The 25,493-nt window shown below is 53.4% G+C and overlaps 11 protein-coding genes; 3 read left to right on the top strand and 8 right to left on the bottom strand.

Annotated features, from left to right (window-relative positions):
• Positions 1–279: 279 nt before the first annotated feature.
• On the bottom strand, positions 280–1,896 carry RCC_04867 (related to phosphatidylserine decarboxylase; the record flags this gene model as incomplete). The annotated part of the gene is made up of 1 exon (XM_023770144.1): positions 280–1,896. One exon carries the CDS (start codon positions 1,894–1,896, stop codon positions 280–282), a length of 1,617 nt encoding a protein of 538 aa, XP_023625912.1.
• Positions 1,897–2,524: 628 nt separating this feature from the next.
• RCC_04866 (uncharacterized protein) lies at positions 2,525–4,525 on the top strand (the record flags this gene model as incomplete). The annotated part of the gene is made up of 1 exon (XM_023770143.1): positions 2,525–4,525. One exon carries the CDS (start codon positions 2,525–2,527, stop codon positions 4,523–4,525), a length of 2,001 nt encoding a protein of 666 aa, XP_023625911.1.
• A 1,470-nt stretch (positions 4,526–5,995) lies between these two features.
• On the bottom strand, positions 5,996–7,884 carry RCC_04865 (uncharacterized protein; the record flags this gene model as incomplete). XM_023770142.1 has 2 exons in its annotated part: positions 5,996–7,762; positions 7,816–7,884. The coding sequence occupies 2 exons, from the start codon at positions 7,882–7,884 to the stop codon at positions 5,996–5,998; spliced, it is 1,836 nt and encodes a 611-aa protein (XP_023625910.1).
• Positions 7,885–8,482: 598 nt separating this feature from the next.
• On the bottom strand, positions 8,483–11,221 carry RCC_04864 (uncharacterized protein; the record flags this gene model as incomplete). XM_023770141.1 has 4 exons in its annotated part: positions 8,483–10,348; positions 10,431–10,753; positions 10,850–10,948; positions 11,107–11,221. The coding sequence occupies 4 exons, from the start codon at positions 11,219–11,221 to the stop codon at positions 8,483–8,485; spliced, it is 2,403 nt and encodes an 800-aa protein (XP_023625909.1).
• A 476-nt stretch (positions 11,222–11,697) lies between these two features.
• RCC_04863 (probable Probable beta-mannosidase B) lies at positions 11,698–14,362 on the bottom strand (the record flags this gene model as incomplete). XM_023770140.1 has 3 exons in its annotated part: positions 11,698–13,730; positions 13,790–14,184; positions 14,235–14,362. The coding sequence occupies 3 exons, from the start codon at positions 14,360–14,362 to the stop codon at positions 11,698–11,700; spliced, it is 2,556 nt and encodes an 851-aa protein (XP_023625908.1).
• A 1,059-nt stretch (positions 14,363–15,421) lies between these two features.
• Positions 15,422–16,651, top strand: RCC_04862 (uncharacterized protein; the record flags this gene model as incomplete). Its single annotated transcript, XM_023770139.1, has 1 exon — positions 15,422–16,651. One exon carries the CDS (start codon positions 15,422–15,424, stop codon positions 16,649–16,651), a length of 1,230 nt encoding a protein of 409 aa, XP_023625907.1.
• A 153-nt stretch (positions 16,652–16,804) lies between these two features.
• On the bottom strand, positions 16,805–17,758 carry RCC_04861 (uncharacterized protein; the record flags this gene model as incomplete). Its single annotated transcript, XM_023770138.1, has 1 exon — positions 16,805–17,758. The coding sequence occupies one exon, from the start codon at positions 17,756–17,758 to the stop codon at positions 16,805–16,807; it is 954 nt and encodes a 317-aa protein (XP_023625906.1).
• Positions 17,759–17,848: 90 nt separating this feature from the next.
• RCC_04860 (uncharacterized protein) lies at positions 17,849–18,658 on the bottom strand (the record flags this gene model as incomplete). The annotated part of the gene is made up of 1 exon (XM_023770137.1): positions 17,849–18,658. One exon carries the CDS (start codon positions 18,656–18,658, stop codon positions 17,849–17,851), a length of 810 nt encoding a protein of 269 aa, XP_023625905.1.
• Positions 18,659–18,843: 185 nt separating this feature from the next.
• Positions 18,844–19,917, top strand: RCC_04859 (related to potassium channel regulatory factor; the record flags this gene model as incomplete). Its single annotated transcript, XM_023770136.1, has 1 exon — positions 18,844–19,917. The coding sequence occupies one exon, from the start codon at positions 18,844–18,846 to the stop codon at positions 19,915–19,917; it is 1,074 nt and encodes a 357-aa protein (XP_023625904.1).
• A 144-nt stretch (positions 19,918–20,061) lies between these two features.
• On the bottom strand, positions 20,062–21,861 carry RCC_04858 (related to blood-brain barrier large neutral amino acid transporter; the record flags this gene model as incomplete). The annotated part of the gene is made up of 1 exon (XM_023770135.1): positions 20,062–21,861. One exon carries the CDS (start codon positions 21,859–21,861, stop codon positions 20,062–20,064), a length of 1,800 nt encoding a protein of 599 aa, XP_023625903.1.
• A 457-nt stretch (positions 21,862–22,318) lies between these two features.
• On the bottom strand, positions 22,319–25,082 carry RCC_04857 (elongation factor 2; the record flags this gene model as incomplete). XM_023770134.1 has 3 exons in its annotated part: positions 22,319–24,112; positions 24,170–24,905; positions 25,075–25,082. 3 exons carry the CDS (start codon positions 25,080–25,082, stop codon positions 22,319–22,321), a joined length of 2,538 nt encoding a protein of 845 aa, XP_023625902.1.
• Between the last annotated feature and the right edge of the window lie 411 nt (positions 25,083–25,493).

The raw sequence follows: 25,493 nt of genomic DNA, 5'->3' as shown, positions 1-25,493 counted from the left end.
AAAGGCAAATTTGTCGACGTGAGGTCGAGCGGCGCTCAAATTTAAGCTTCGAGTCGCGATGGATTCCAGCGAATCAGCTGCCACGAATTCCCTCCTTCCCTGCGGCCTTTCCTGCGCCACGCACGTGGCGTCAGACGACAGCATGCATTGATTGCGCAAACGAACCGTGCAACGCTGTTCACATCGCTGCATTCCAGCTCACTGCCTCGTGCTTCTACAACCAGCTCGAGAGCGGAACCACTAGCGCTCCGAGTTGATAACCATCGCTCCACGCTCCTGCTATCGCGCCTCGTCCTCCTCTTCGACCCAGCCTAACCTCTCTCCAACCTTCACCTTCATGCCCTTCTCAATTCCCCATCTCCATCCACCTTTCCTTCCCTCGTCATGGAATCCCTCGTCGAAAGTTGGTCTCCTTCCCTTTGGCGCCTCAAAGACCAAGACAATCGTACTTCCCAATTGGAATCCACCCATTTCCTCGCCTTTCCTCAGCGCATGCCCTCCTAGAACACTGCTCGCACTCGAATACCCAGCCTCGGCATACCCAGCATAGACCTCCCCTCTCTGCTTTGCCGCCTCGGCCTCGCGATCCGCACGGGTGTCTGTCAACAAGGAGTTTGTCCGTAGCTCCTTGTCGAAGTTGATGATTATACTACCAACATTAGTGGCTCCCACGGGGGTGTATGAGAAGAAGCCGTATTTCCACCTTCCGAGGAGGACAACACGTTCGTTGAGAGTGAATAGACCCGGGAGGGTGCGTTGAAGGTAAGGAGATACGCTGTAGAGTTCCCCAGCGAAGTGACGTCGAGACTCGACGACCCACGAGACTGGAGAGTGGAAGCGGTGGTAATCGCCAGGTGCCAAGTATACCACGCAATAGTACAATGTGGTCGGTACCTCAGGAGCGGATGCTGCGTACCATGGTTTCGGGGCGTTTGGAGAGGAGGCAAGATCGCGGGCGACTTCTTGTTCCGAGGTGGCGGAGGATTTTGTGCTTTGATCGTCTTGGCTGGAAGAGGAGGTTGTGGACGAGCGTATCCGCTGCCACCAGGACTTCTTCTCTGTACTGTTGCCGCCGGAAAGAAGATCAGGGAGGGTGTATGAGATGCCATTCACTTGAGCGAACTCCTCGTCATCACGAATGGTTTCTTCGTCTCCTTCTCTTGTCCTCTTTCCCGATGGCTGTGGAGATGCTTTCGATCCGGCAATATTGCTGCTGGCGGATTGTGCCTTGGTATCGCCGAGTAATGCGTCCACACTGTATGTCACACCCTTTACTTGCTCCACTTCGCCTCCCTCGATGACACCAAATTGAATGACCCGTCCATCTGCGGGACTCAGAATGGCATCTCTTGTAGGATCCAACGGTCGACATTCCGGTCTGATTGTGCGGTAGAAGAACTCGGCCAAGTTCTTGAACTTGTGCAGGTCTTGCTCTTCAATCTCATCGAAATTGACCCCAAAAACGTATCCATACAGCTTGAAGCCGGGGACTCGCAGGTAGTAGGGCAACTCGATACTGTTGAACCATCCCCACCAGCGAGAGAGGGCTTTGAGTGGGATGGTGCTCATGACCTGCACCGTCCAGGGTCCCGATGGTCGGATCCTTTGCCGCCGTTTCGCAGGCGAAGCATCGTCATCGTCGGGCTCGAGGCGGCGAACCTCTTCTCTTTCCCGTTTGTTGATGCGGTAGAGCTGGAAAGCACCAAGGAACGCGACTCCAAGGGCGACGGGGATTGGTTTCCAGCGGCGTTCCTTTTTGGAGCCCGAGTCTTTGGGGTCGGGGCGAAGGGTGGATTTCGCACGAGATGATTGAAAGAAGGAGGGATTGTGGTGTTGGTGTGTCGTTTGTAGAGGAAGGCGGGGCATCCGTGCCGGGCGGAGCATGCGAGGCGGCATTCTTCTACTCGGTGCAATCGTCCAAATATATCAGTCACAGAACGTTCGGTGGGACGGAGATTTGTCGAGACGACATGGTTAGCTGCACCCAGAGTGACGTTGACATGCATGCGCATTGCGGGAGAGATGAGCTTAATCAAGCTTTCATGCCGCTTGAATTGACGACCTAAAGTTGATGGCGCATTTGATTGACTGGAACATAATTAACATGTGAAAGTTGCAGCATAAACGCGCCACGTTTGTTGGAAGACTGGCCATGTTTCGTCTAAGTTGCAGTATGAGACGTCTGCCGGTAACTGAACAGATGGATCTCCTCGTCACTTAAGTGAAAGTAGAAATGTAGCATTGCCCTCGTTTCTTCATTCGGTCTTCTCGTCATTCGGTGTTTGGAAGGCGCGACGGTCGATCATCTTGCCAGCTTGCCGGCTTCACTTCCTTCTCCATCAACGTCGCTTTAATCCACCCATCGACAACATGCGACGCATTCCATTGCTTGCCCCGCCAAACTAACCAACACTTCAATCGACATCCAATCCGACCAGCTACCCTATTGATTTGTACACCACACTCGCATGACAACAACAACCACAACCACAACCACATCGACATCAACGACGACCTCACAACCATGACGCCGCCCGTCGATCCCCCCACACACATTACCCTCCGCCTCAAAGTTCCCCCGGGTCACATTGACGGCGATCCAGACTCCTTCGTTCTTCCCTCCCCAGTTCCCGTCGACACAACGCTTGGTCAAGTGCGAGACCTGATCCACACTTCGCTCCCCACCAATCCGGAACCCGCACGTCAGCGACTGCTCTACTTTGGCCGAGCATTGGTGGACAATGACCAGACACTTGCGAGCGCGTTGAACATCACGAGAGAGCCCAGCCAAACGGAATATATCGTCCACCTAGTGGTGAAGGCTCCGGAATATGTTGYGCCTGCAGGGCGCGCTGCGACTCCGCCACCGGAGCCATTCCCCAACGAGGATGAGCAACGCCTTCTACGAGAAATGGTAGATTGGCCAGGAAGACTACCGGAGACGAGACTGCCGGAGACGCGAGAAGAGCTGGAACGACAGCGACGAGTTGAATTCCTCAGGAGGAGGCTTACAACGTCGGTGAGACAAGTTCCAGTGCGGCAGCCGTTCCATGGACCCCTGGGGGCCGCTGGAATCCCCCAGCTRCCACTGCCCGATGCGCCTCCACAGCTACCACTGCCCAATGTTGCTTTCCAGCAAGCACAGCTCAATGCACCTCCCCTTCCAGGGCAGCCCCGCACGCACAACCTCTTCGTGCAAGGTGTTGGACCATACGGAGCGCGATTCGCCGTCCATGACCAACAGCGTATTTTCCAACATCCTGTCCCAAACCCGCTCCACCCTGCGCCAGCCGTCCGCGAAGATCCAGCAGAGGCATTCAATTCAGGACTCGCGCTCGGCCGTGTACGCGAGCAGATCGCCGACCTGAACCGTTTGCTGCAAGAGCATCGTGCCGAGTATCAGGCGGAACATGTCACGCCGGAGCAAAATGCACACATTGCACGCATTGTGCGCATGCAAGAGCAGGCGCGCAATGTCCACGATTACATCCAATCCACAGTCCCTCACTCGACTTTGAACCGTCGTCACGCCGGTAATACATATTACATCCCGCCTCCATCGCAACATGCTACGTACCGAGTTGGAATGGCTCGCTCGATCCGTGTTCCGCCTCCAGAAAACCCAGAGAACGTGACTTGCTACCTCCTCTCTGACTCAACCGGATCACCTCAAGCTCTCCTTATGAAGCCTCAACACGGAACCTTTACGGGAACTTTGAACAACAGCGCAAACGTTCATGCGAACCATGCAACACCAGCGATGCAGCCACAGCCACAGCCACAGCCCGCGGGTCTGGATCAAGCGCGGGTTGTTCAGGCGAGGCGTGCGCCATGGAATGGTGACGCGGTCGCCATCAACCCAGTGGGACTCTTCCTCCGCCACTTCTGGCTGCTGATGAGAATCATGATCTTCAGCTACTTCCTGCTAGGCTCCAACATGGGCTGGCGTAGGCCATTGGCACTCGGCGCAATCGCCCTGGGTTTCTGGCTCATGAGGGCGGGGATGCTAGGAGATGGAGGTGTGATCAGAGGTTGGTGGGAAGACATTGTTAGGGAAGGTGCTGCTGCTGTGGAGCCGGCCCGCCCTGCTGGTGCCATGCCTACGCCAGAGGAGGTTGCCAGGAGATTGATGGAGGAGAGAAGGAGAGGAGAGAATGAGTGGGCGCGATGGGGAAGAGAGAGGGTCAGGGCTGTTGTGTTGCTGCTTGCCAGTCTCTGGCCAGGAGTTGGAGAGGCTTTTGTCAGGGCTCGAGAGGCCGAAGAGCGAAGACTTGCCGAGCTAGAGGTTGCTGAAGCGAGAAGAAGAGAAGAGGAAGCTGCGCGAGTAGCCGCGGAGGAGGTCGTTAACAATGAGAGCGAATCGACTGATGCCGCGGGTGCCGGCGGTGAGCAGGCGGAGGTTAAGAGCCAAGCCGTCAGTGAGGGAACGGCTGCGTCTGCTGGGGAAGCGACTCCCACTGGTCAACAGGTCTCGGATGCGGAGCAGAGCAGAGGGCCTGAGCTGTCCGATGCTTCCTCTTCTTGAGACATGAGATCGCTTGACTATCTTTTATGGATTGGACACAGCATCATACCAAGAACAGAATTAGCCGATTTGCAATGCATGAAACGAMCACTGGAGCAAGGTCACAGCGTTTTACTCATCAAGATAGTAGGCCGTCTTTGTCACATCTCAAGGCTTTGCTCTCTGCAGAATCGACAATTTCGTGTCGAGCTGCTAGAACCTCTACTACTACTAGCAGAGTAGCCCGTTTTACAATGGGGAGGGCAGTTGAGGGCGCTGTTTTTGTTGATGATGTTCTCTCATCGACCGCTCTGACGGGCATAAGTTGTACGCGGTGTAGCTATGATGGTTTCTCCCAACGATCGTGGTCTCTGAAAGAATGATTCCAGCCAGGCCGCCCCAGCCKCTGCCTCTCCCCTCGGTGTCATCCATTGAGCCGTTCACTGCCAAACCAATCCGACCAAGTCTCTCTCCTCGTGCGCGTTCGCACGTCGCTGAACATGACTACCCGGCCGGCCATTACTCTCTCGCAGAACGCATCCAATCTTCCATGATCCTCCTCGTTGGAAATGACTCCGATCCCGTCCGAATGTCGATGAGTAGCTCAAAGTGCTCTTCAGCCAAACTCGCCAGCCATTTCTGCTCGATGTGATTCTCTGCCGGAGAGCAACGAGAGCCGAATTTGATGCCGACAATGTCGGAGAGGGGAAAGAAACTTTTCAAAAAGTATTCTCTGGCGAAGAATTTGCGGAGATGGCGGTTGATGTGGAATTGGATGGGGAATTTTGTAATGTCGCGTGATGGGCCGGGTGGTGAGACCTGTGATGGGGTCTGCGTGGGTGGTGTCGTATGTTGTTACGTGGTGGAGGATTTGGTCGTAGATTTCTTGTGGGAGGGCTGAGAGGCTTTGTTGGAGGGATGGGGTGGTTTGGGGTGGCATTTTCTTGACGTTGTGGTGGTGGATTGATGGGATCTTTGCGATTTGGGTGAGTGGATGTTGGGTGTTGTTTGGGAGTGGTGGCTCGTTGATCTCTTTTAGAAAGATTGGGATTTTTTGTCTTTGCTTGTGCAATGCAGTATCTTTGACGGAAGGGGCCAATGGAAAAAGACGAAGGAGGGTTTGTCGAACTTAGGCAATCGCACGTTCTGCCTCTCTCCAATGCAGCAGGTGCTTCCAACCCATGCTCCCATTCTCACAAGTTACCTAGGTCACATGGAGGATCCTGTCGTTACCGGGTAGGTGGGCGTCCCTTCCGTTTATGTATGGTCATTCGCCAGATGTTCGAGTTCACGAAGTTGAGCTGCTGAACATACGAGCCAACGAACTGACGTTAGATCCCATCCGTTCGATGAATACATAATCGATTCTACGTAGGTAATGATTTCAAATTCAGTATTATCAACTCATGACATCTGGCAAGCTATGGCGGTGAGATTCATTACACATTACACATGACCTGCCACTGTATCTCGTGGTCCAGCAGGCAGCGACTAGGCCATAATAGTTTCCCATCCCTTCTCAGCCATCACATCGAGCCAATAAACGCCCTTTTGTCCGGCATCGATCCTCCGCCAAGTTTCCTTGACGATATCAATACAAACCCGAACGGGCTTCGGAGGTAGTAATCGTAGACAAGTCGTGAGACGGTCGAGTACGAACTTGCGAATCATCACAACGTCGAGGAATGCAGCGCTTACTCCATCATCAGGAGAACTCGGAGGTGCATTATCATCGCACGTCAATTCGCTAGCGCAGAGGACCAGGAGGAAGGGTTGGAAATCTCGTGTTCCAGATTCCAAAGGTACCGTCTCCAACAGTCGCAGGGCTTCAATGGCAAATGCTGATAGCCAGCTAGCGCCATCTCTACTGGTTGGAGCTGATTGTGGATTAGACGGCCATTGGTTCGGCGCAGCGTCTTCGACAGCAAGACGATCCGAAAGCAGATCCGGGAATACACGATACAGTTGCAACATTCCTGCATATCGATAGACTTCGGCAAGCGTGGTGAGGTGTTGAACGGATGTAGTGTCGTCTTCGAGATCAACAATGCTGCCTTCGTCTGGACTTTGATATGACAAGATGCGCCTCTCGAGGTCTCGCGCTACCACAAGATCTCTGTTGAACTGGTCAAGACAGGCCTGAGTGACAAACTTTTGGTTCCGCATCCGGGACCTATTTGCGCGAACAAGCCGACCGATGTCTGCGACGAGTTGAACAACTTCCCCTGCCACTCCAGTCCACGGATGCGCCGTACGTTTCCTTGAGGGTAAGAGCATTCGTGATTCCGCCAGACTGGGTCCAGGTTTGATCACAYCCTCATCGACCGCAAATGCCAGGTTCATCTCCCAAAACACCAACGCTTCTTCGAAAAAGTGGTAGTGCTCGTCGCCAAGCATACCAGAAGCCCTTGCAGCGTCAACACGCTCTCGCATCATCTTGTAGAAAGGAATTCCAAGATCGAAGGCTTCGATCCAATTTCCAGTAGGTCCAAACATTGACAGTGCAAGCATGGCGTTGTAGCTGGTGCTGCTGGGCTCCTTCTGTATGAKTTCGAAAGCTTCCTGTCGAAGTTTCCGGCCGATTGAGGCAAATCGAGGATGGACCTCTACGAGAAAGCCGGCGGCCATGCTTTGCGCAGCAACATTCACCACTTGTGAGTGGCTGAAAAGATTCGAGACAGCTGACCTGAATGGATTCTTCGCACTGTCGTACATGGAGTACACGCCAGGGACTTCTTTGAAGTAATACGAAATCAGTTCAGAGGACTGATGTGTCAACGATGACTGAATTTGAGGAGAAAAAGCTGCTCTTCTCCCCTGAAGCGTTTGGAGCATCGTTTGTTGACGCTGCTGAGCCGGCTGCTTTTCTCGTGCTTTACGCAGGGCCGTGGACGGAGTTGGCGCTGCTGATACCATCTGCCAGGATGGAAACCCTCCCGGTGATTGAGCAACATTCCAATTTGACTCTGTTGAGAAGAGTGGTGGCTCATCGTGATCCGTCACCACACCATCCATTGCCGGCTGGAAGAGGAGTTGTGACCAGTCAAGCTCTGGTGCCACGGGCGAAGGTGAAGAAGCATTGATCGAGAACTGGAATTCCCCAACGTTTGATGCAATATGAGCGGGAGGTTCTGATACAGACTCAGAACGGCCGACTTCATGTTTTGTTGACCATTTGAGGGACTGGGAAGGGTAACCACAGTCCACTCCCAATCGAACGCATCTGCCGCATTGCGGCTTCAGCTCATCACATTTAAGCTGTGCAAACGTCAGGTCTGTCTGTCATGATCTAGAATACAAAGAACACTTACGTGTTGAGATTTACATCTTTTACAACCACCTCTTGACTTCTTGACACTTCTTCTGGTCGCGCCGGTCATGTTGGTTCGAGGAGTGCTTGTTGACATTGCCGCGGCTCGCCAAGTCTAGTCATGTGGACTGTATCAATAAATCCACAAACTTGCATACTGGATTGGCAAGATGAGGACGATAGGCACGGCGAAGTGGCATGGCAGAAATAAGGTGATGTCCTTGTCCGTCGGGTCGGATTGCTGGACGTCGTCAGGGCTCTCGCTTACTGTCCAATTAGATTGGTGGGAGAAGAGGCTCTTACCTGATATGGTCAAAACATACGATCTGCCGATGATCCGATGTCACCAAAATCCCGGTGAAATTGAAGGTTGCCGCCCTCCCTCTAGCAGGCAAAATTCGTATTGCCTGCAACAACGACAGCACGACTAAGAAGAGATTATTCGACCAGACATCCAAATTTGACTCTGCGCAAGGCTGCTGCTTTTTGTGCTTGTAGCTACCTGCTGGTGAGCGTTGTCGCCGATTTACCACAAGGWGAAGCGGCAATCTTCAATTCCACCGGCTCTCGAACCACCTACACCACATCATCCATCGCGGACTCACCTCGAGCTGGTGTGCTGAGGGAGACGACTTCCAGATCGGATATGCATACATCTACTTCAGTATTCAAACACCTTCCTCGCCTGGCCATTGCGACCAATCCTGGTCCTCTACGTTCTGCTGCCACCAATCGGTCTGGTCAACAACAAAATTCGCATCGCTCGGGAATGAATCCCACATCATGTCATTCCAAAACTCATTCACGGCGGCCTCTCCATTCGGACTGATGCCCCATCCTGTCGATAAATTCATCCCGTAATCTTGTGAGAAGTTTCCCGTGTCGTTTGGATCATATGGCCCGGCCAACATGACCCTGTTGGAGTCTGTAGAAATGGCATGACCCCCGGAGGGTGCTTGCTGCTGCTGATTGTACTGACTCACATACTTGGTAGCATCATAGAGTCGCTGCACGACATCCCCACTCTTTCTCGCAGCGACGGACCAGCGCTCCATTCTTTTGAAGAACACAATCGCCTTCTCAACCTCAAGCTTCCAGTGCTCCACATCATTGTCGGTTCCTGTAGGATTTGTGTGTTCAAAACCACTTTCAAGCGTTCCATGAGGACTATCATTTGTGGCTGCGCTGGGCGGCAATGTCAATACTGAAAATAAAGATACGATTGGCACCATGACAGCCTGATACATGAGCCACACAGCATTCCAGCCTGAAATCAAATGATCCTGGCAAGTGTCGATGATATCTGCAATGGCCTGACCAGCTACGATCCGACAACGACTGACAGCGACTTTCTCTTCAGGTTTCATCTTCGCGAAACTGGTCCTTCGTAGAACTGCGGCCAAGAGGATCGGACGATGCATTAGCATCTTCAAGTTCTGGTACCTCCAATGCATGATGGCTCTTGGCGTCTTCAGCACTTCTGGACACGAGGTATTGTCTCTCTCGGGAGGTTGCGAGAAATCAAACGAAGCTTTCTTGGACCTGGCTGGTTTACCGGGATTTGGTGGAGAATGCTTCTGTTCCTTCTGATTGCTTGGGAACGTTCTCTTTTTCGAGTCGGGACGATTCACCACGTCGCGCATGATGGGTGGCAAGTCTTCTCTCCACTTCTCCAGTTCTGCGTCCAGAGCAAACAGCTCTTCAAATTCGATGAGCGTGCGAGCCGCCAGCTGATCTTGCAACTTTGTAGCAATCTTGCAGAATGCAATGTTGTGGATGATGGGCAGAAGTCGTAACGAGGCCAAGTACTGTGCGTTGTTCATCTGCTCGGGAATACGCGGGACAGCAGTCGTTATTCCTGGACCGGTCCTTCCCAGAGACGGTCGACCAGTCGCAATACTGGCCCATAGATCCAAGCAGAACAAGCTCCACCAGGTCCTCCTCTTGATCTCTACAGGAACCTCGAGTCCAGACACGATCATCGTGCTGCCCACCACGCTCCCATTTTGTGGGTTGCCATACTCTCGGTGAAGCCCATGTGCAGTTGCCATACGAAGTGTGGCACCAAGCATGGCGTTTGCCTCGTTTGGTCGGTTCAACCAGTGGAGATAGTACCCGGAAAGAAGACCAAATGCTTGGAGCACAAACAGAGATCCACTACCAAACCCCTCGGCTTCCAGATGTTTCCTTGCTCTTTGATAGTAGGCAATGTGATCTTCACTGTCGCATGTTGAGCCTGCCAAAGAGCCAAGTGCCATTACCATGTTCAGTAAACCAAGCCAAGGCGAGTCTCTGCGCATACTGTAAAGATAACAATGGCGGAACGAATCCTCATCGATCATGGGCATCAGAAGGTGAATGTGGGCAAAATAAGAGTCAATCAACTTTTCCCCTATGTCTGCCGGAGGGAGATAGTTCGGATCCGGTTCTGCAAGGTGTGGAGGCGGCGTCGTACTGCGACTGGGATTCGCAGTGTTTTGTGATACGAATGCTCGTGCGAAAGGCGCCGTCTTGAAAATGACCTTGAGTACTGCCTTGAGGCGAAGTATGAAAGTCAGCATACGTGTACCAGACATCGATGGCTCAAGGGTGGCCTCGAGACGAGCACGATCTCACCGGTATCGACGAAACTCCTACGTATGACGATGTACGGTCGACTGAGAGCGAAAGTCCGTTTACATCGTCGGATATGCCTTGGATTTTGGCCCCAAGGCGCTTTGCTTCGTCCGTTGGAGGGTCTTGCTCGGGCGCTTGCTCCAATGCTTCAAGACTCTCTGCTGTTTCGGAGTTGTTGACCCTCTCAATCACACTGGGAAGTGGACCCGGCGTGTTGAAGGGCGATGGGTTGGAGGTTGGGATTGTAACGGCAAGGCTCACGAGTTCTTCTCGTGGTAGTGAGAGGAGCTCTTCAAGCTCCTTTCCCGGAAATAAACGTGCAACTATTGCATTGTATTGATCGGCCCGCGATTGGAGTTTTTCGACCAGCCTGATATCAGATTAGCGCTGGTACAGTATCTGTCTCCCCAAGCACTCACTTCCTAGAGGGCACAACCCTCTGTGCTGGTTTCGCATAGGCGCACTCCTCTGGATGCTGATACCATTGACATTGACCGCAAGGAGTGTTTCCATCACATCTAAAAGACGAAGAGTGGCAAAGTCAGCAATGTCTTTGTTAGGTAAACTTGATGTTGACCAAGTTCCAGCAAGGCGCCCCTAGACCATGAGAATCTCAAGCGACATGTTGTAAGCCTTCAGCCCTGTTAAAGTACTTGCCTAATCTTTCTGCGCCTACATTCGATGCATGCGTTGCTAGTGGAAATGCGTCTCGAGTTGCCTCCTGGGCGGTTCGCCTTGCCGTCACCGTCTCCGGCTCCAGTAGAACCTGCTGCTTGAAAAGTTGAAAACATTGTGTCTGGGTTTGTGTTCTGGGCGGGTGGGTACTGCTAGAAATGTTCTGTTGAGCCGGCGGGCTTCATGATTGCATGATCTTTTCCGAATCGTGATCGTGTGGCATGGTCGGTGCGATGCTTGCACAGTATGAATTCAAGGAAGGTGGATCCGCATGGCGAGCACGTTCACAGAGCTGGGAATCTCGTATTGCATGGGTCCTTCACTTCGGTTTTGGGTGATGTTCCCCGCAGAAGCAAGAAGTAGAGGCAGGCGAGTCGGGCGCTCCGAGTCTCACCAGTAGAAAAGTTAGTTTCACAGAAGCGTGGGGGGAAATCACGAATCATATGATGTGCTATGGACTAGAGAACTACCATTTGTGTCTTAGGTATCAAACAGTCTATTTCGGTGGCTTGCATGTTTATGGAAACCCGGTGAGAAGCTCAGGATGTCACAAAGTCTTTCGAACAAGCGCACTATTAATGTTCCCCGGCAGTTATTTCCCCAAGTATGTCCATCCCAATGCCTTATCATTTGCCCCGATTCCTTTCACGGTAACCACCTGCTCGTCGCCTGGCACAACATCGATGGCGCTATCATTTACCAACACACCTTCCCGCTCCTCGAACACCAGGCCCTTTGTGGGCTTCCCGGCCTTGATTGTTATGGTATTTCCCTTTGGTGTAACCTCCAATTCTCGGTCGGCGAAGTCGAGATACTTCAATGGCTGTGGCCAATCGACATCTCTCGACACGATCTTGCCGTCTACCCATATCCTCGCCGCAAGGACGTGCTGTTCCTCGTTGACATTGTCGATGGTCCCCTTGAAGATGTTGGTTGTGCCGTTCGCCTGAATCTGGACATCCTTCTTCAAGACCTTCTCTTTTATCTCCTTGCCAGTCGCGATGCTGATGTAGCGAAGCTCCACTGTTGCAGTGACTTCCTTTGTCTCGAAGCTGGCTACCCAGCATTCGTAATCGATGGCTTTGGCAGGTCTTGCGTGAACAACGCTCCAGTCGTGGTGTGCTCTCTTTACAGCAACCGCGATGGGAGCGAGAACCCTGCGAAGGGCGTAATATGCAGGCTTTTTGCGAAGATAGTAGTCAACGATTGACCAAGAAGTCACAGGCCAGCAGTCATTGAGCTGCCATAATAATGCGCCGCCGCAGAACCTCTTCTGTCCCCATTGTTGGCGCCAGCCGCGGTAGCCAAACATGAGGGCTTCGGCTTGGCTGAGTTGAGTGAGATGGATAAACTTTTCGAGATCAGTCTCTGTACGGAAGTTTTCGACGAGGTAAGTCGCGATCCTGCGCTCATGGCCATCTGCTTTGTTGTGGAAGTCGATCATATGGCTTTGCGGGTATAGCTGCGTCGGATCTGTAACGTAGGCCTTGATTGTGTCAATGTGTGGGAATGCCTCCATTCCAAATTCACTGTTGAATCGGCCACCTAGTGTGTCGAAGATTTGATACTTCTCCTGCGTTCCGTGCCACACATTCCATTGATGCATATCGCCGATTGTCGGATCCGATGAGATCTTACCATCACCCCAAGGTGAGCCGGGGTGATATGGAATGTGAGGCGTATGTGCAGCGACAACGTCAGGAAGAAGCTGAAGTGCCGTCAGTATGAGTGCGCGTTGGGGATCTGGATAGGGTACCTTTTCGTAAATGTATCGAGCAGGGAAATCGGTCTGAAGCCAGCTCTGAGGGTCCTTATCTTCGTAGTTGTACGTCAGTCCCATCTGTTCCTGGACTTGGTAGTCCTCGTTGTTGCCTGCATAGATTGCCATCGAAGGATGGTGCCTGAGCCTTTTCGTTTGGCAAACACACTCTTTTTCAATCGACTCGAGGATCTCCGGAAAGCAGGGATAGTTGCCACATCCAAACATGAAATCCTGCCAGACAAGTATGCCCAATTCGTCACAGATGTCATAGAAAATGTCCTCCTCCCATATGCCACCACCCCAGATTCGTATCATCAGTTGATAGCCATCGACCATCATCTCCAGCCACTTACGGTACTTTTCCTCAGTGATACGAGGCGTGAAGCTATCGGCGGGAATCCAATCGGAACCACCGCAGAAAACGTCAATGCCGTTGAATCGGAAGAAGAATGTCTTTCCGATCTCGTCTGGCTCCTGGATGAGTTCGCCTTTGCGAAATCCGGTGCGCTTCGTAATCGAGTCGAGAGCATGTCCACCAGACGTGACAGTTGCAGTAATGTTATAAAGCGGTTGCTCTCCATATCCATGTGGATACCAAAGCTTAGGCTCGTTGATGTGAAACTCGGCCTTTGCCTGGCCGTTGCTGTCGACCTCAGAGGTAGCCTTGAAAACAGGACTTCCACCTAGACTGCCACTGAACTCAACCACCTTGCCAGATTGTCCTTCGACAAAGGCGGTGATGGTACCAGTGACCTTCTTGAAGCTCGCATCGACTTCGTAATCAATCCTCAGATCCTCAACCCGTGCGTGATATGTCTCCAGCCTAACAGCGCGCCATGGTCCGCATGGGGATAGCACAGGACCTGAGTGAAGGATGGAAGTCAGCATATGTCTTGCGACATCAGGGGAGATGGCAACGCACCCCAATCCCAACCCCAATGATACTGAGCTTTCCTCACTGCCAAACGAGCCATGTCGCCGTTGAAGCCAACCCACTTGTGTTCTGGATGGGCTTCTTTGATCTTCCTAGCTTCCACCATCGCAGACTTGAAGTCGATTTCCAGCACGTTTTCATTCTCGGGTTGGAGTTTGTCTGTAACATCAACTCTGTGCATGATCCACATGTTGTCACTCTCCAAGACAGTCTTGCCATTGAGTTTGACATTTGCAAACGTATCGAGGCCATCGAATGCCAGAACATGCTTTGTCCCTCTCTCTGTGGCTGGTACTGAAGGAAGTGTGACTTTGTATGTCCACGCTTTCTCGCCAACCCATTCGCACTTCAGTTCGTTGAAGCCCAGGAAGGGATCCTCAATTCTGTAATCCTCAGAAATGGAGCAACATACAGGTAGCACGATGATACGTACATCTTCTGATCCATCAAATCCAGGTGGACATTGGTGGGCACTTTCGCAACAGGCATCCATTCTTCGGTATCCGTCTGCTTGAAGCTCCAGCCACTGGTGAGCTCTTGTGTCTGCATCGTTTGTGCCATGCTGGTCGTCAGTATCACAGGTTGAAGGGAAGACAAGCCGTCAGCATCTCCAACAGAAATGGAGAAATGAACAGGGTGACACTACAGCTGTCTGTAGCTGTATGCCGGGATGCGGACCTTACCTGCCTCGCCCAAACTAGCAACTGTCCGTCTACTCATGAACGTCGTGGGACCGGACCCGTAACATCAGAGCACCACGTGAAGACACATGGCGGCGACTGACGGACGAAACGGTCGCGTCTCCGTATCCTCCGCGTCGAATTTGGCAAAGACGTGAGGAGTTGCGGGGCCGCTAGTTCAGAACAGGGAAAGGGGAGTCGGTGGAGTGGATGAATGCGAGTGGCTGATAATCATRATGGTGATTTTAGTGATCTCTGCCTTCCTGTTAAAGACGTTCAATCAAGAGAAATTATAAAGTAGCTCAAAACAAACAGAACGAGGGCTCTCACGTCGTGTTAGGAACGGGAGTCTGAGGTCGCCATATCATTGGCTCGGTTAGTTCCGCCGCTAACTCAGGTCCACGATTGTTTCCTGCCACCAAAAACGTTCACTAACACGGAGAGACAGACGCAGTATGAAAAGGGCGGATTCCGCTCTTTCACTTGGCGATGATTTTTCTTGTTGGCCTGGATAGTTCCGCTGCTAGCTAAGATACATGAAAGGGCCGGGCCATACTCTTCTAGTCCAGAACTTTGTCCTGCAGAGACAGAAAATAAGAAGAGGGGCGGAGAAGGGCGGCATTTTGCCCTTTCTCCTTGCGTGTACCTCGCGCCGATGATGGTTGCAGGGTTAGGGTTGGGGTAGAGGACATGACATCCTCTTCTCTTACACACTGCTCCTCTCCGCATCTTTCGAATGCATAACCGACAACGTTAACATCTCTATATGTCGCCTGATTATTAGGTCTCAACAAAGAGACTGGAGACCAGACAAGATGTAAATCATCGTTCAAGGTCTGTTGTGTCTGACGACATCGACACAAGTTCACGAGATCGGCATAACATTAACATGAGCACTACCATTTAGATCTCAAGCAACGTGCATCAAGTCGTTCACATCATGGCCGACATTCCCTGCCCCAAATCCGTGATCATCGTCGGCGGTTCTCTGGCCGGTCTTATGCACGCGCTGGTCTTTCTGTCCCTGCCCTCGCCACCCACAGTGCGTATACTAGAACGATCACCAACCAAACTCCTCCACAATCAAGGCGCGGGCATAGTAGCTGGCCAGGAAGTCCAGGACTTTTTCGCTCAATATGTCAAACCTGGAAGAGAAATTGCCATCACCAGTAGTCTGCGCCACTACCTCAATCGCACAGGTGAAGTGATCCCCGACAGTGTCGACAATCGGCAACAACGAATGACGTCCTGGGACCTACTTTACCATCTTCTTCGGTGGCGGGTGGAAGGTCTGGAGACAAGCTATGTTCTGGACCAGGCGTCAAGGAATGGTGGGGAGGCGGAAGCGACTTATGAGAACGGCTGTACTGTCTCCGACATCAAATATATACCCGCCAAAGGAGTCCAAGTAACATGGAGCAGTGTCGACCTAGGCGAACAGACTKCCATCGTTGATCAAGTCATTGCTGCCGATGGTGGATCATCCAAAGTGAGAGCACTACTTCTGCCGGAGATCGAACGAAGGTATGCTGGCTATGTGGCATGGCGAGGTACAGTCCCAGAGAGCCAGCTCTCCCCTTCCGCCCGAGAAGTCTTCATCGAGAGGTTCACCTTCTTCCATGCAGAGGGAATACAGATCCTAGGCTACGTGATTCCCGGCACGAACGGAACAATGATGCCCGAAGAACGGCTCTTTAACTGGGTGTGGTATTGCAACTATGCAGATGGAAGCCCAGAGCTCGAGGAGCTGATGACCGATGTCCGTGGACGGCGCCATGCCATCACGCTTCCCGTAGATAGGATACAGTCGCATGTATGGGAACGGCAAAAGGAGTATGCTGGGAAGGTGTTGCCGCCGCAATTCGCAGAGGCTGTGGAGAAGACAGCGCATCCCTTCGTGCAAGCCGTGACGGACGTTATCAGTCCACAAAACAGTTTCTTCGATGGGAAACTTCTGCTAGTGGGAGACGCATTGGCTGGGTTTCGACCGCACACAGCTCGCTCATCTGGTCAGGCGGCATATGACGCTCTAGAAATGGGAAAATTGCTCAGGGGTGAAATCAGCAAAAAGGAATATCAGATCTCGGTAATGGACTTTGCAGAGACAGTGCAGAGGAGTGGTGTTGCTATGGGAGAGCGAAGTCAGTTTGGTAGGCACCCTTTCGCGTAGAAGCAAGTTGATGTTAGATCTACGTCGGAGTTAATACATGCTCAATCTACTTTCTGTTCGCATGGTGAATTCTACCGAAAATGCCCCCGAAATTAGCGGATTCCGATGCAACACTCACGAGGCCTGCTTGTCGACGGTGATCACACAGCATCTCTAGAACCTCGTCCTCTTGCCCGAACCCAAAGGCACGGCGTTCGCATTGCTCCCTTTACTCATGAGAGCTGGGCCATCCTTGTCGGAGGGCTCGATGGACTGGGCAATAGTTTCCAGATGATTGCGCGGAGTTATCATGTTTGCGGCCTCACGAGATCCTCCGCCTTCCGACGAATTCTGAGACATCGCAGCGCGCCTAGAGGGATGGATGTTGAGGGGAAGCTCAGGGAGTGGTAGAGGCTTTGTAGTGGCCGAGACATTGGCCTGCTGACGTGAGGACGCGGCATTGAAAGTGTTGAGGCCAATAGAACAGATAACTCGAGCCGGCCTGCGAGGTGGACAAGCGTGACGAGCATCAGCGAAACGTGGTGGCGGGACGTTCACTTCGCTGGACATGGGAAGAGGGCTGCGCTCTGCGGCTCCGCGCTTGCCAATGGGCATTGCATTTGGGTTGTTTGGTTGCGCAAGGTAGTCAGCGCCGTGGGATTGACGAGGCTGACGCTTCTCTCGTGGCGGCCGAATGGGTCGAGGGGGAAAGTAAGTAGAAGACAAGTGACGATCCCGCCAGTCGGGGGACATGGAACGATCGCGCCTCGGAGACCGATTCACTCTGAGGTCTCTCCCAAATTCATCACGGCCTCGACGGACCTCATGGGGAGGAGTGTTCATTCGATGCCCATCGCGTTCCTGATACCCATCGCGTTCGTGATACGTTGAAGCAGCTTCGAACTCTGGGCTGTCTCTGCGTTGAATGCCTCGCTCTCGATAGCGCCTGTCAAAGTATAGATCAGTCTCGCGTGGGCGATCGACCGGGCCCGTATCGTGTCTCGAGCTCGCTCGATTGCCACAAGCATACTCCGTGAGGGCTTCATAGTCGTCATAGTAACCAGATCCCATCAATGGGTTGTCGTCCCTCGTGTAAGCATCATGTTCTCGGGGTCGTGGTGAGTACATGAGTGACTCGGTCACGAAGTTGTGAGAGGGTGACATCGCAGCATGAGCTGCCATTGGCGAGCCGTACTGAGGTATAGACTCCTCCTCCTCCTAATAGGGGCGTCCACCTCGATCACGGCCGCCGCGTCCGCCCTCATAACCTCCTGGTGGTCTCTCGCCCCTCCTCCAGTCACCGGCAGGTGGGGGAGGTGGTCCGCCGAATCCACCGCCTCCATAACCTCCACCTCTTCCCCCATAGCCGCCCCTGTAGCCGCCTCCACCTCCACCCCGCCCATAGCCTCCTCCATACCCGTTCTCCCGCGGTGGACCCCTCGGACCGCCGAATCCCCCGTCACGCGGTGGACCCCGAGAAGGAAGGGGCGCCACGCTACCATCTGCATTGGGTGGGTAGATTGAGCAGGCCACGTAGTCGCCAATCACAAATCGCGCATCCGCCAGCGTTCTCTTTGCATCTCCCTCCATGTTAACGCCGTTCTCTGCTGCGTCGCCCTCCATCTGGGCATCGTTGCCACCAATGATCACGCTTCCAAGAGGCTTATCGATCCACTTGCCGCGTCCACCCTCAGATACGGTGGCGCGTGTGTCGGGGAAGATGAGTTTGAACACCAATCGAGTGTTTACGCGGTTGGCATTCAAGCTGGCCGGAAGGACACTTGTGGTGAGCGTGCTAAGCTCAGCGAGGGTGCAGTTGGGCCATGTGTAGATCTGCATTGTCTGCTGCTTGATGTGGGATGGGAGGAGCGCGGAGTAGTCGACAATGCCTGTTGTGTCGGCTGGTGGTGCAACGCTGAATTCATGCGGTTCAAGCTGCTTGTCGAGGCGCCAGAAGAGTCGCAAGAGAAAGGGCGCAGTCACGGTGCGATCGATCGCCGTTGAGGCATCGGGTTGTAGCGCGGACATGGTCGAGTCCACTTGATGTGTTGTGTTGTTTTGGTGGATGTAAAAGTGATGGAGCTCTTCGGACTGGCATGAGCTTGGTCTGTGCTTGTGCGCTCGGCCGCTCCTTCTACACTAGGTACCTTACCTAGTTCTGTACACTTCAGAGTCTCGCACTTTCAACACAAGCAGCACAAGTTTGATTCAACATGGATTTCGCCAGCTTGATGAAGTCGCAGATTGCGTCCTCCAAACCCAAAGAGGACAGCGGTCCTAAGAAATATCTCAAACGTTCAGAAGTCGAGGCGCAACGGCAAGCGGAATACCAACGCGAACAAGAGGAGTTGGAAAAGGCACGGCTTGAGCGTCTTGACAAGAAGCGAAAACGGGARGAGGAAGAAGCTGAACAGACGCGTGCGCGCGACGAGAAGAAACGACGATTAGCTGAAGAAAGCAGACGATTGCAGGAGCAGCAGGATGAGGCAGAAGAAAGCGCACGACGGCAGCGTTTGGGATTGCCACCCTTGGAGAAGAAGGTAGACAGTGCTCTCCTCCTCAAAGAGGGCGAGGAAGATCTGTCCGAAGAGGACCTCCTGGCCAAATTGCAGGAGCTTAATGAACCACGAAAGCTGTTCGGCGAGACACATATCGAACGGCTGAGACGATATCGCAAACTCATAAAGAAAGCACTTGCACCGAAGCTTACCACTGGACCTATACCAACAACGTTGGAGCTGGTTCCCGAGGCTGAGATGAGAGTGCCAGAGACAGTCCCCAAAGACCCCGAAGGCAAGAAGCTCTTGCGCAGACAGCTTGCCAGCTACTTTGACATGCTGCTTTCTGAGTGGCAATTCGCACTTTCACGGCGAACCAAGGAAGTAAAGGAATCGTCGTCCGGTAAGACGGCCTACAGTTACTTTCTTCTTGCTGTGGACAATCTGCGACCTCTCTTCAAGAAGCTTGAAAACGASGACTTTCCCGAAGTTTTACTTGCGCCTGTGTTGGAGCTTGTCAATCTTGCACAGCTGAAAAAGTACGTTGCGGCCAATGATGCTTATCTGCGGGTATCTATTGGCAAGGCAGCATGGCCTATTGGTGTCACCATGGTTGGTATTCACGAGCGAAGTGCGCGAGAGAAGCTGCACGAGACCGAGAAGACGGGAAATCAGGCTCATATTCTCAGTGACGAGGTGACGAGAAAGATGCTACAGGGCATCAAGCGGTGTCTGAGTTATGCGCAGACGCGATGGCCACCAGAGGACATTGGGCAACTCATGGGCTAAGGACAAGACATGTAGTCATACCATTACTCATTCTGATCCTCTTTTTGTCTGTGCATAGGACCAGTCGGGCTGTGAGGCATGTTTGGGTACTGAAACAAGACACGAACGTTCATACAATCCTCATCAATTCGTCAGCTTGATATTCTACTTCCTCCGCCACCTATTCCAAAACTTCTGACTGCCATTCTGCTCACTTTTACGTCCCCTTTTACTCCCAACTCGCCACCAATACAGCGGAAACCCCACGGCAATGAAAGCTAGCACGACCAAAGCCTGCAAAGGTTTCGCAAAGATTGCTCTACTCAGCAAGAACAAGCTTACGCAGCAGAATATGATGGGCGTCGTGATCCAGCACTTGTAGGGCCGATCCAGCTCTGGCTCCTTGACTCGCAAGATAATCAAGCCAACGACGGATGCAAAATAGAATAAATAGGATGCCACGCCATAGAAGGTCGTCAGAGTGGTGAAGTCTCCAATTACAACGTATATTGCTGTGATCGCTGCGTTGAGCATCATGGCGTAGATGGGCGTGTAGAAGAAGCCCTGTTCATCCGCGATGAAGCTGGTGAGCTTCTTGGCTCGGGGACCGCGTCGAGGGAGTCGCATGCGGTGAGACGRATCGGAGAGGCCAACAGCGCCGAAGATCTCGGGAATGTAGCCTTCTTTGCCAGCGCTGTAGACCAAGCGGCCGGCGGTGAATGTGGATGCGTTGAGCGCACCGAAACAAGATCCAGCGACAGCGAGAGCCAGAATGAGCGCGCCGAGTCTACCGAGCACTGTACTTCCAAACGCGACTGCGATTGTGTTTGAGCTGTTGACGATTTCCGTGGGTAAAACGAAAATGTATGCCAGATTTGCGAGGATGTAAGCCAGGATGACCACAGGGATTGCGGTGTGGATGACCTTTGGCAGATCGCGACTTGGGTGGAGCATCTCGCCGACAACATAGTTGGTATTGTCCCACCCATCGTACGCCCAGAGACCGGCATAAATAGCGACCGCCCATTCTGAAGACGACGTGGAGGTTCCCTCAAACCACGGAGTGGTCTTCCAAGTCTGGGACAGAGCTTCCTTGTGGTATGCCATTCCCGTCACTGCAACGACGATGCCTGCTACGGTAATCCCAAGCAGCGCGACAAACTTCAAGAACATGAAGAAGTCGGCGCTACGCGTACCAAGCTTGGTGGAGACGCAATTGATGGCCGTGACCAGCACAAGCCCCAACAATGCCACGCTCTTGTTTATCCATGGGCTGACACCGCTCGCGTCAGTGCCAGTGATGGCACTCACCACGTACTCGCCAAAGATGATCGCGATGATAGCCGCCGAGCCCGGCTTGAGCACTACCACGGCACACCACGTGAACAGGAAGCCAGCCCATTCGCCAAAGATTTTGGAGAGATATACTTGCGCGCCCCCATTCAACGGAATGGCACCGCCCAGCTCCGCATAGCTCGCCGCACCCGTCCAAGCCAAGATACCAGAGATGACCCAAACGATTAATGCAGCGCCTGGTGAGCCTGCATTGGTATTGACACTAGCGGGCGAGGAGAAGATGCCGCTGCCAATGACCACGCCGATGACCAGTGACAGGCCGTTGAGATATGTCAAGCTCTTGTTGCGTTCGAGGCTTTGTGCACCGAGATCAAAGCCGGGCGTCGTCGGCGCGCCGAGGGAGGTGTAGCCCGGGCCTGATGAGGACAGTGGAAACAGGGAGCTGTTGAAATCAAAGGCGCTGGAGACGGAGTAGGAGCGATCTCCGCGCGTCGGTCGCGTCGGTGTCGCGCCACCAGAGGAGAGTCTGCGCGACGAAGGTGTGCCGGACAACGAGCTTTCTATCGAGTTGCGTCCGTCGTCGTTGGAGCTCGCGAGTGAGCCCAACTCTAGGCTGTCTCGTGGGGCCAGTAGACGCGCCGGGCTGTCTCGCGATGGGTTTGATGGCATGCTATTGGATACATGCGCTGTATTCAATTGATCTCCTGGCCATTGTTGGAGGAAATACAAATGCCGTACGATATGCTGCGATGTTTGTTCAACTACCCATGCATGTAGAGGGAGTCGGGAAGATCAAGAAGAAGCTCGCCAAGCCTGGCCAACGCCCAGGAAGCTTTATTGATGGTTGCATCGCCGCATCAAGACAAGCGGGAAGAGGGGCATGCATACACATCACAGAATCACTGCTACGACTACATGTACTTCATGAGTTTTGAACCTTTTGCTTGACATTTATTGCCTGATGCGACAACCAATCAGAAAACTAAATCATCCATTCGTCAAAKTGACATGTCGGGTCTGGTATTTTTGCAGACCCTCCTTCAACAGCAGCAGTAACCACAGTACACTGCTCCATACGTTTTCTCCGTTCCACTCCCATGCAGCATCCTTCGTAGCGTCCAGGCGTTTACAACTTGTCGTAGAAGTTCTCGTAGCCGGGCACGGCTTCCTTGAGACCCTTGCGCTTACGCATGGTCTCGACGACCTTACCGACAACGCTGGTGGGGTCAAGTGCGCTACCACCGGGCAGAATCTGCCAGTGGTCGAACACCAACTGTGGGAAGGCCTGGCCACCGGTGGCGGCACGGAGATCTGCGTTGAAACCGAATGACTCGGCGACGGGGAGGTATGCCTTGACGTTRAACAGTGGGGTACCGGGGCGCTGGGCCTCCTCGAAAACGTGACCTCTCCGACGGGTGAGGACACCGTAGATGCCACCCATGGCCTGCTCTGGAACCTGGATCTCGAYCAAGAAGACGGGCTCGAGGAGACCGGGCTCGGCGAGAAGAGTGGATGCCAAAAGCACACGACGCGCAGTTGGGATGATTTGACCACCACCACGGTGAATGGCGTCGGCGTGGAGAGTGACATCCATGATGTTGAAGCGAATGTTACGCATTGGCTCCTCAGCAACGGGACCTTCCTTGGTGGCCCACTGGAAACCGGAAACAACGGAATCCTTGATTTCGTTCAGGTACTGGACGGCCTTGGTCTGGTCGACAAGCAAGTTGGCACCGTTGGTGTCTGGGCCGAAACACCAGATCTTACGGGCATCGGTAACGTCCCATCCGTGCTCGTCAGCGAGAATGCGGGCGCGAGCCTTGATATCGTCACGTGGTCCGATCTTGCCAGACTCAATCTCGCCGGCAACCTCCTCAGACATTGGCTGTGCGACCATGTAGATACGGTTGTGCTTGTTTGGTGACTTGGAAAGAGCCTGGATGCGGGACTCGGCGGTGACGGTCTCACGGTACTGAACGACGGGGTCGGAAATGCGGAGTGGCACACCAGCGTGGTCCTCCTCGAGATCCTTCAAGCAAATCTCGAGATGCAGCTCACCGGCACCGGCGACAACGTGCTCACCGGACTCGGTGATGTAAGTCAAGACACAAGGATCGGACTTGGACAGACGCTTGAGACCTTCGACCAGCTTGGGCAGATCGTTGGCGTTCTTGACCTCGACGGAGCGCTGCACGACGGGAGAGACGGAGAACTTCATGACCTTGAGGTTGTGCGAGGTCTCGGAGGTTGTGAGGGTACCAGACTTGAGCAAGAACTGATCGATACCGACYAGACCAAGAATGTTACCGGCTGGCACATCCTCGATTGGCTCGGTGTAACGACCCATCATGAGAATGGTACGCTGGATGGCCTTGATGAACATGTCCTCCTTCTTGCCAGGGACGTAGTTTGGTCCCTGGATGCGGACCTTGAGACCGGACTTGGCGGTACCGGCGAAAACACGACCGAAGGCGTAGAAACGGCCCTTGTCGGAGGTGGGCACCATCTTGGAAACGTACAACATGAGAGGTCCCTTGGGGTCACAGTCGCGGAYGGCAATGGCAGACTCGTCATCTGGAGGACCCTCGTAAAGGGTCTCCATGCGGTATGCCTGGGCGGTCTTGGGGGATGGGAGGTGGAGAATCATCATCTCCATGAGCGCATCGGCGGCTGGCAAGAACTTGCGCATAACAACCTTGAGGAGCTGCTTGCCCTCGAGGTCCTTCTCGTCACCAACAAGCTTGATCTCGAGCTTCTCAAGGAGCTTGGTGGTATCGTCTTTCTTGAAATTCATGACGCAGTCAAAAATGCGGAAGATGGGGTCCAAACAGAACTGGTTGAAAGCGCGCTCGAGAGACTTGCCCTCGTGTGTGCCAACCTTGGTCCACTTCTTGGTGTGTGGGTTGAAGTAGGACTCTCCCTGTTTTGCGTATTAGCTTGTACTCGCGCCAGATCTGTGAATTTCTCCATGACTTACCCAGAGACGGTCCATCATCTTGGTCTTGTCAACACCAAACTTCTTGGCGTAACGAGTGGCGAACTGGCGGATGGTGAAAGCCCAGCCGTGAAGACCGGAACCGAAAGCGACGGTACCCTTCTCGGGGTAGACCTGGACATCACCCAGAGACTTGTCRAAGTAAGTCGAGATGACGACGTTGACGGACTCGATGACACGAGCGAAGTTCTGGAACAAGTCCTCCTTGGAGAGCTGGAGCTCGAGAAGGGCACGATCGACCTTGTTGATGATAACGACGGGCTTGATGCGCTCACCGAGAGCCTGGCGGAGCACAGTCTCGGTCTGCACGCACACACCTTCAATGGTGTCGACGACAACGAGCGCACCGTCGGTGACACGGAGAGCAGCGGTAACCTCAGATGAGAAATCAACGTGACCAGGCGAGTCGATCAGGTTGACCAAGAAGGCGTTCTTGGTGGTCTTGACGGGACCGGGGATGTCCTTGAGGTCGTCCTCCTCTGGAAGCTCACCGAAGAGGGAGATGGCAGTCGACTTGATAGTGACACCACGCTCCTGCTCGTCGGCACGAGTGTCGGTGAAACGCGCTGAGCCGGCGTTCTTGGCGGAGATGATACCAGCACGCTGGACGAGCGAGTCGGTGAGGGTCGACTTTCCGTGGTCGACGTGGGCAATGACGGACATGTTACGGATGTTGGCTGGGTTGTCCATGAGCCCGCGGATCWCGTCGGTAGTGAAACTGCAGGGCGAGCATGTCAGCCATCATTCTGGATGTGTTTGTGGTGCGGATATGCGCAGGCATTGCACTCGGAGACTCGATGCAGCGGCCTCTTCTCTTTCTCGGGATTGCATGGCTGCCATCCATCGTCCTGCAAATGTGCCTCGATCGCGCGCTCGGGGAGACATACTTGACCATGGTTGCAAATGTGGTTGCTCGTGGAGCAAGGTGCGGAAAATGTAAGGTCGGCTCTTGCCTCTGAGTTGTCTGCCTGATGAAAGATGTGAGCTGATGGGTGTGGTGGTGCGCAAGACAGGATATCTGTACCTGTCCGATAGGCTCTTGTTTGAGGTGGAGCGGAATGTCGAGGAGTGCAAAGCAGCGAGAAGAATTTTGGTTTAGGTGGGCTGGTGCGAGGGGTCTTTTTAGCCTTTCCCCACCTCATTGGGCGACCGCAGCCGCCACCTCCCACCGCCGTGTCAGCTGTCAGAGGAAAGTAATGACTACCTAATGAACAGTGACTGTGAAGAGTTGAATGCGCAGAGGCGATGCAAGAGTCACTAATGAAGATAACAAGCGACAAATTCATCTTTCTGTAATCGAGGAGTA

The sequence above is a fragment of the Ramularia collo-cygni genome, assembly GCF_900074925.1.
Source record: "Ramularia collo-cygni strain URUG2 genome assembly, contig: RCC_scaffold06, whole genome shotgun sequence".
NCBI classification, from domain to species: domain Eukaryota; kingdom Fungi; phylum Ascomycota; class Dothideomycetes; order Mycosphaerellales; family Mycosphaerellaceae; genus Ramularia; species Ramularia collo-cygni.
This window is presented reverse-complemented; position numbering and strand designations above follow the sequence as displayed.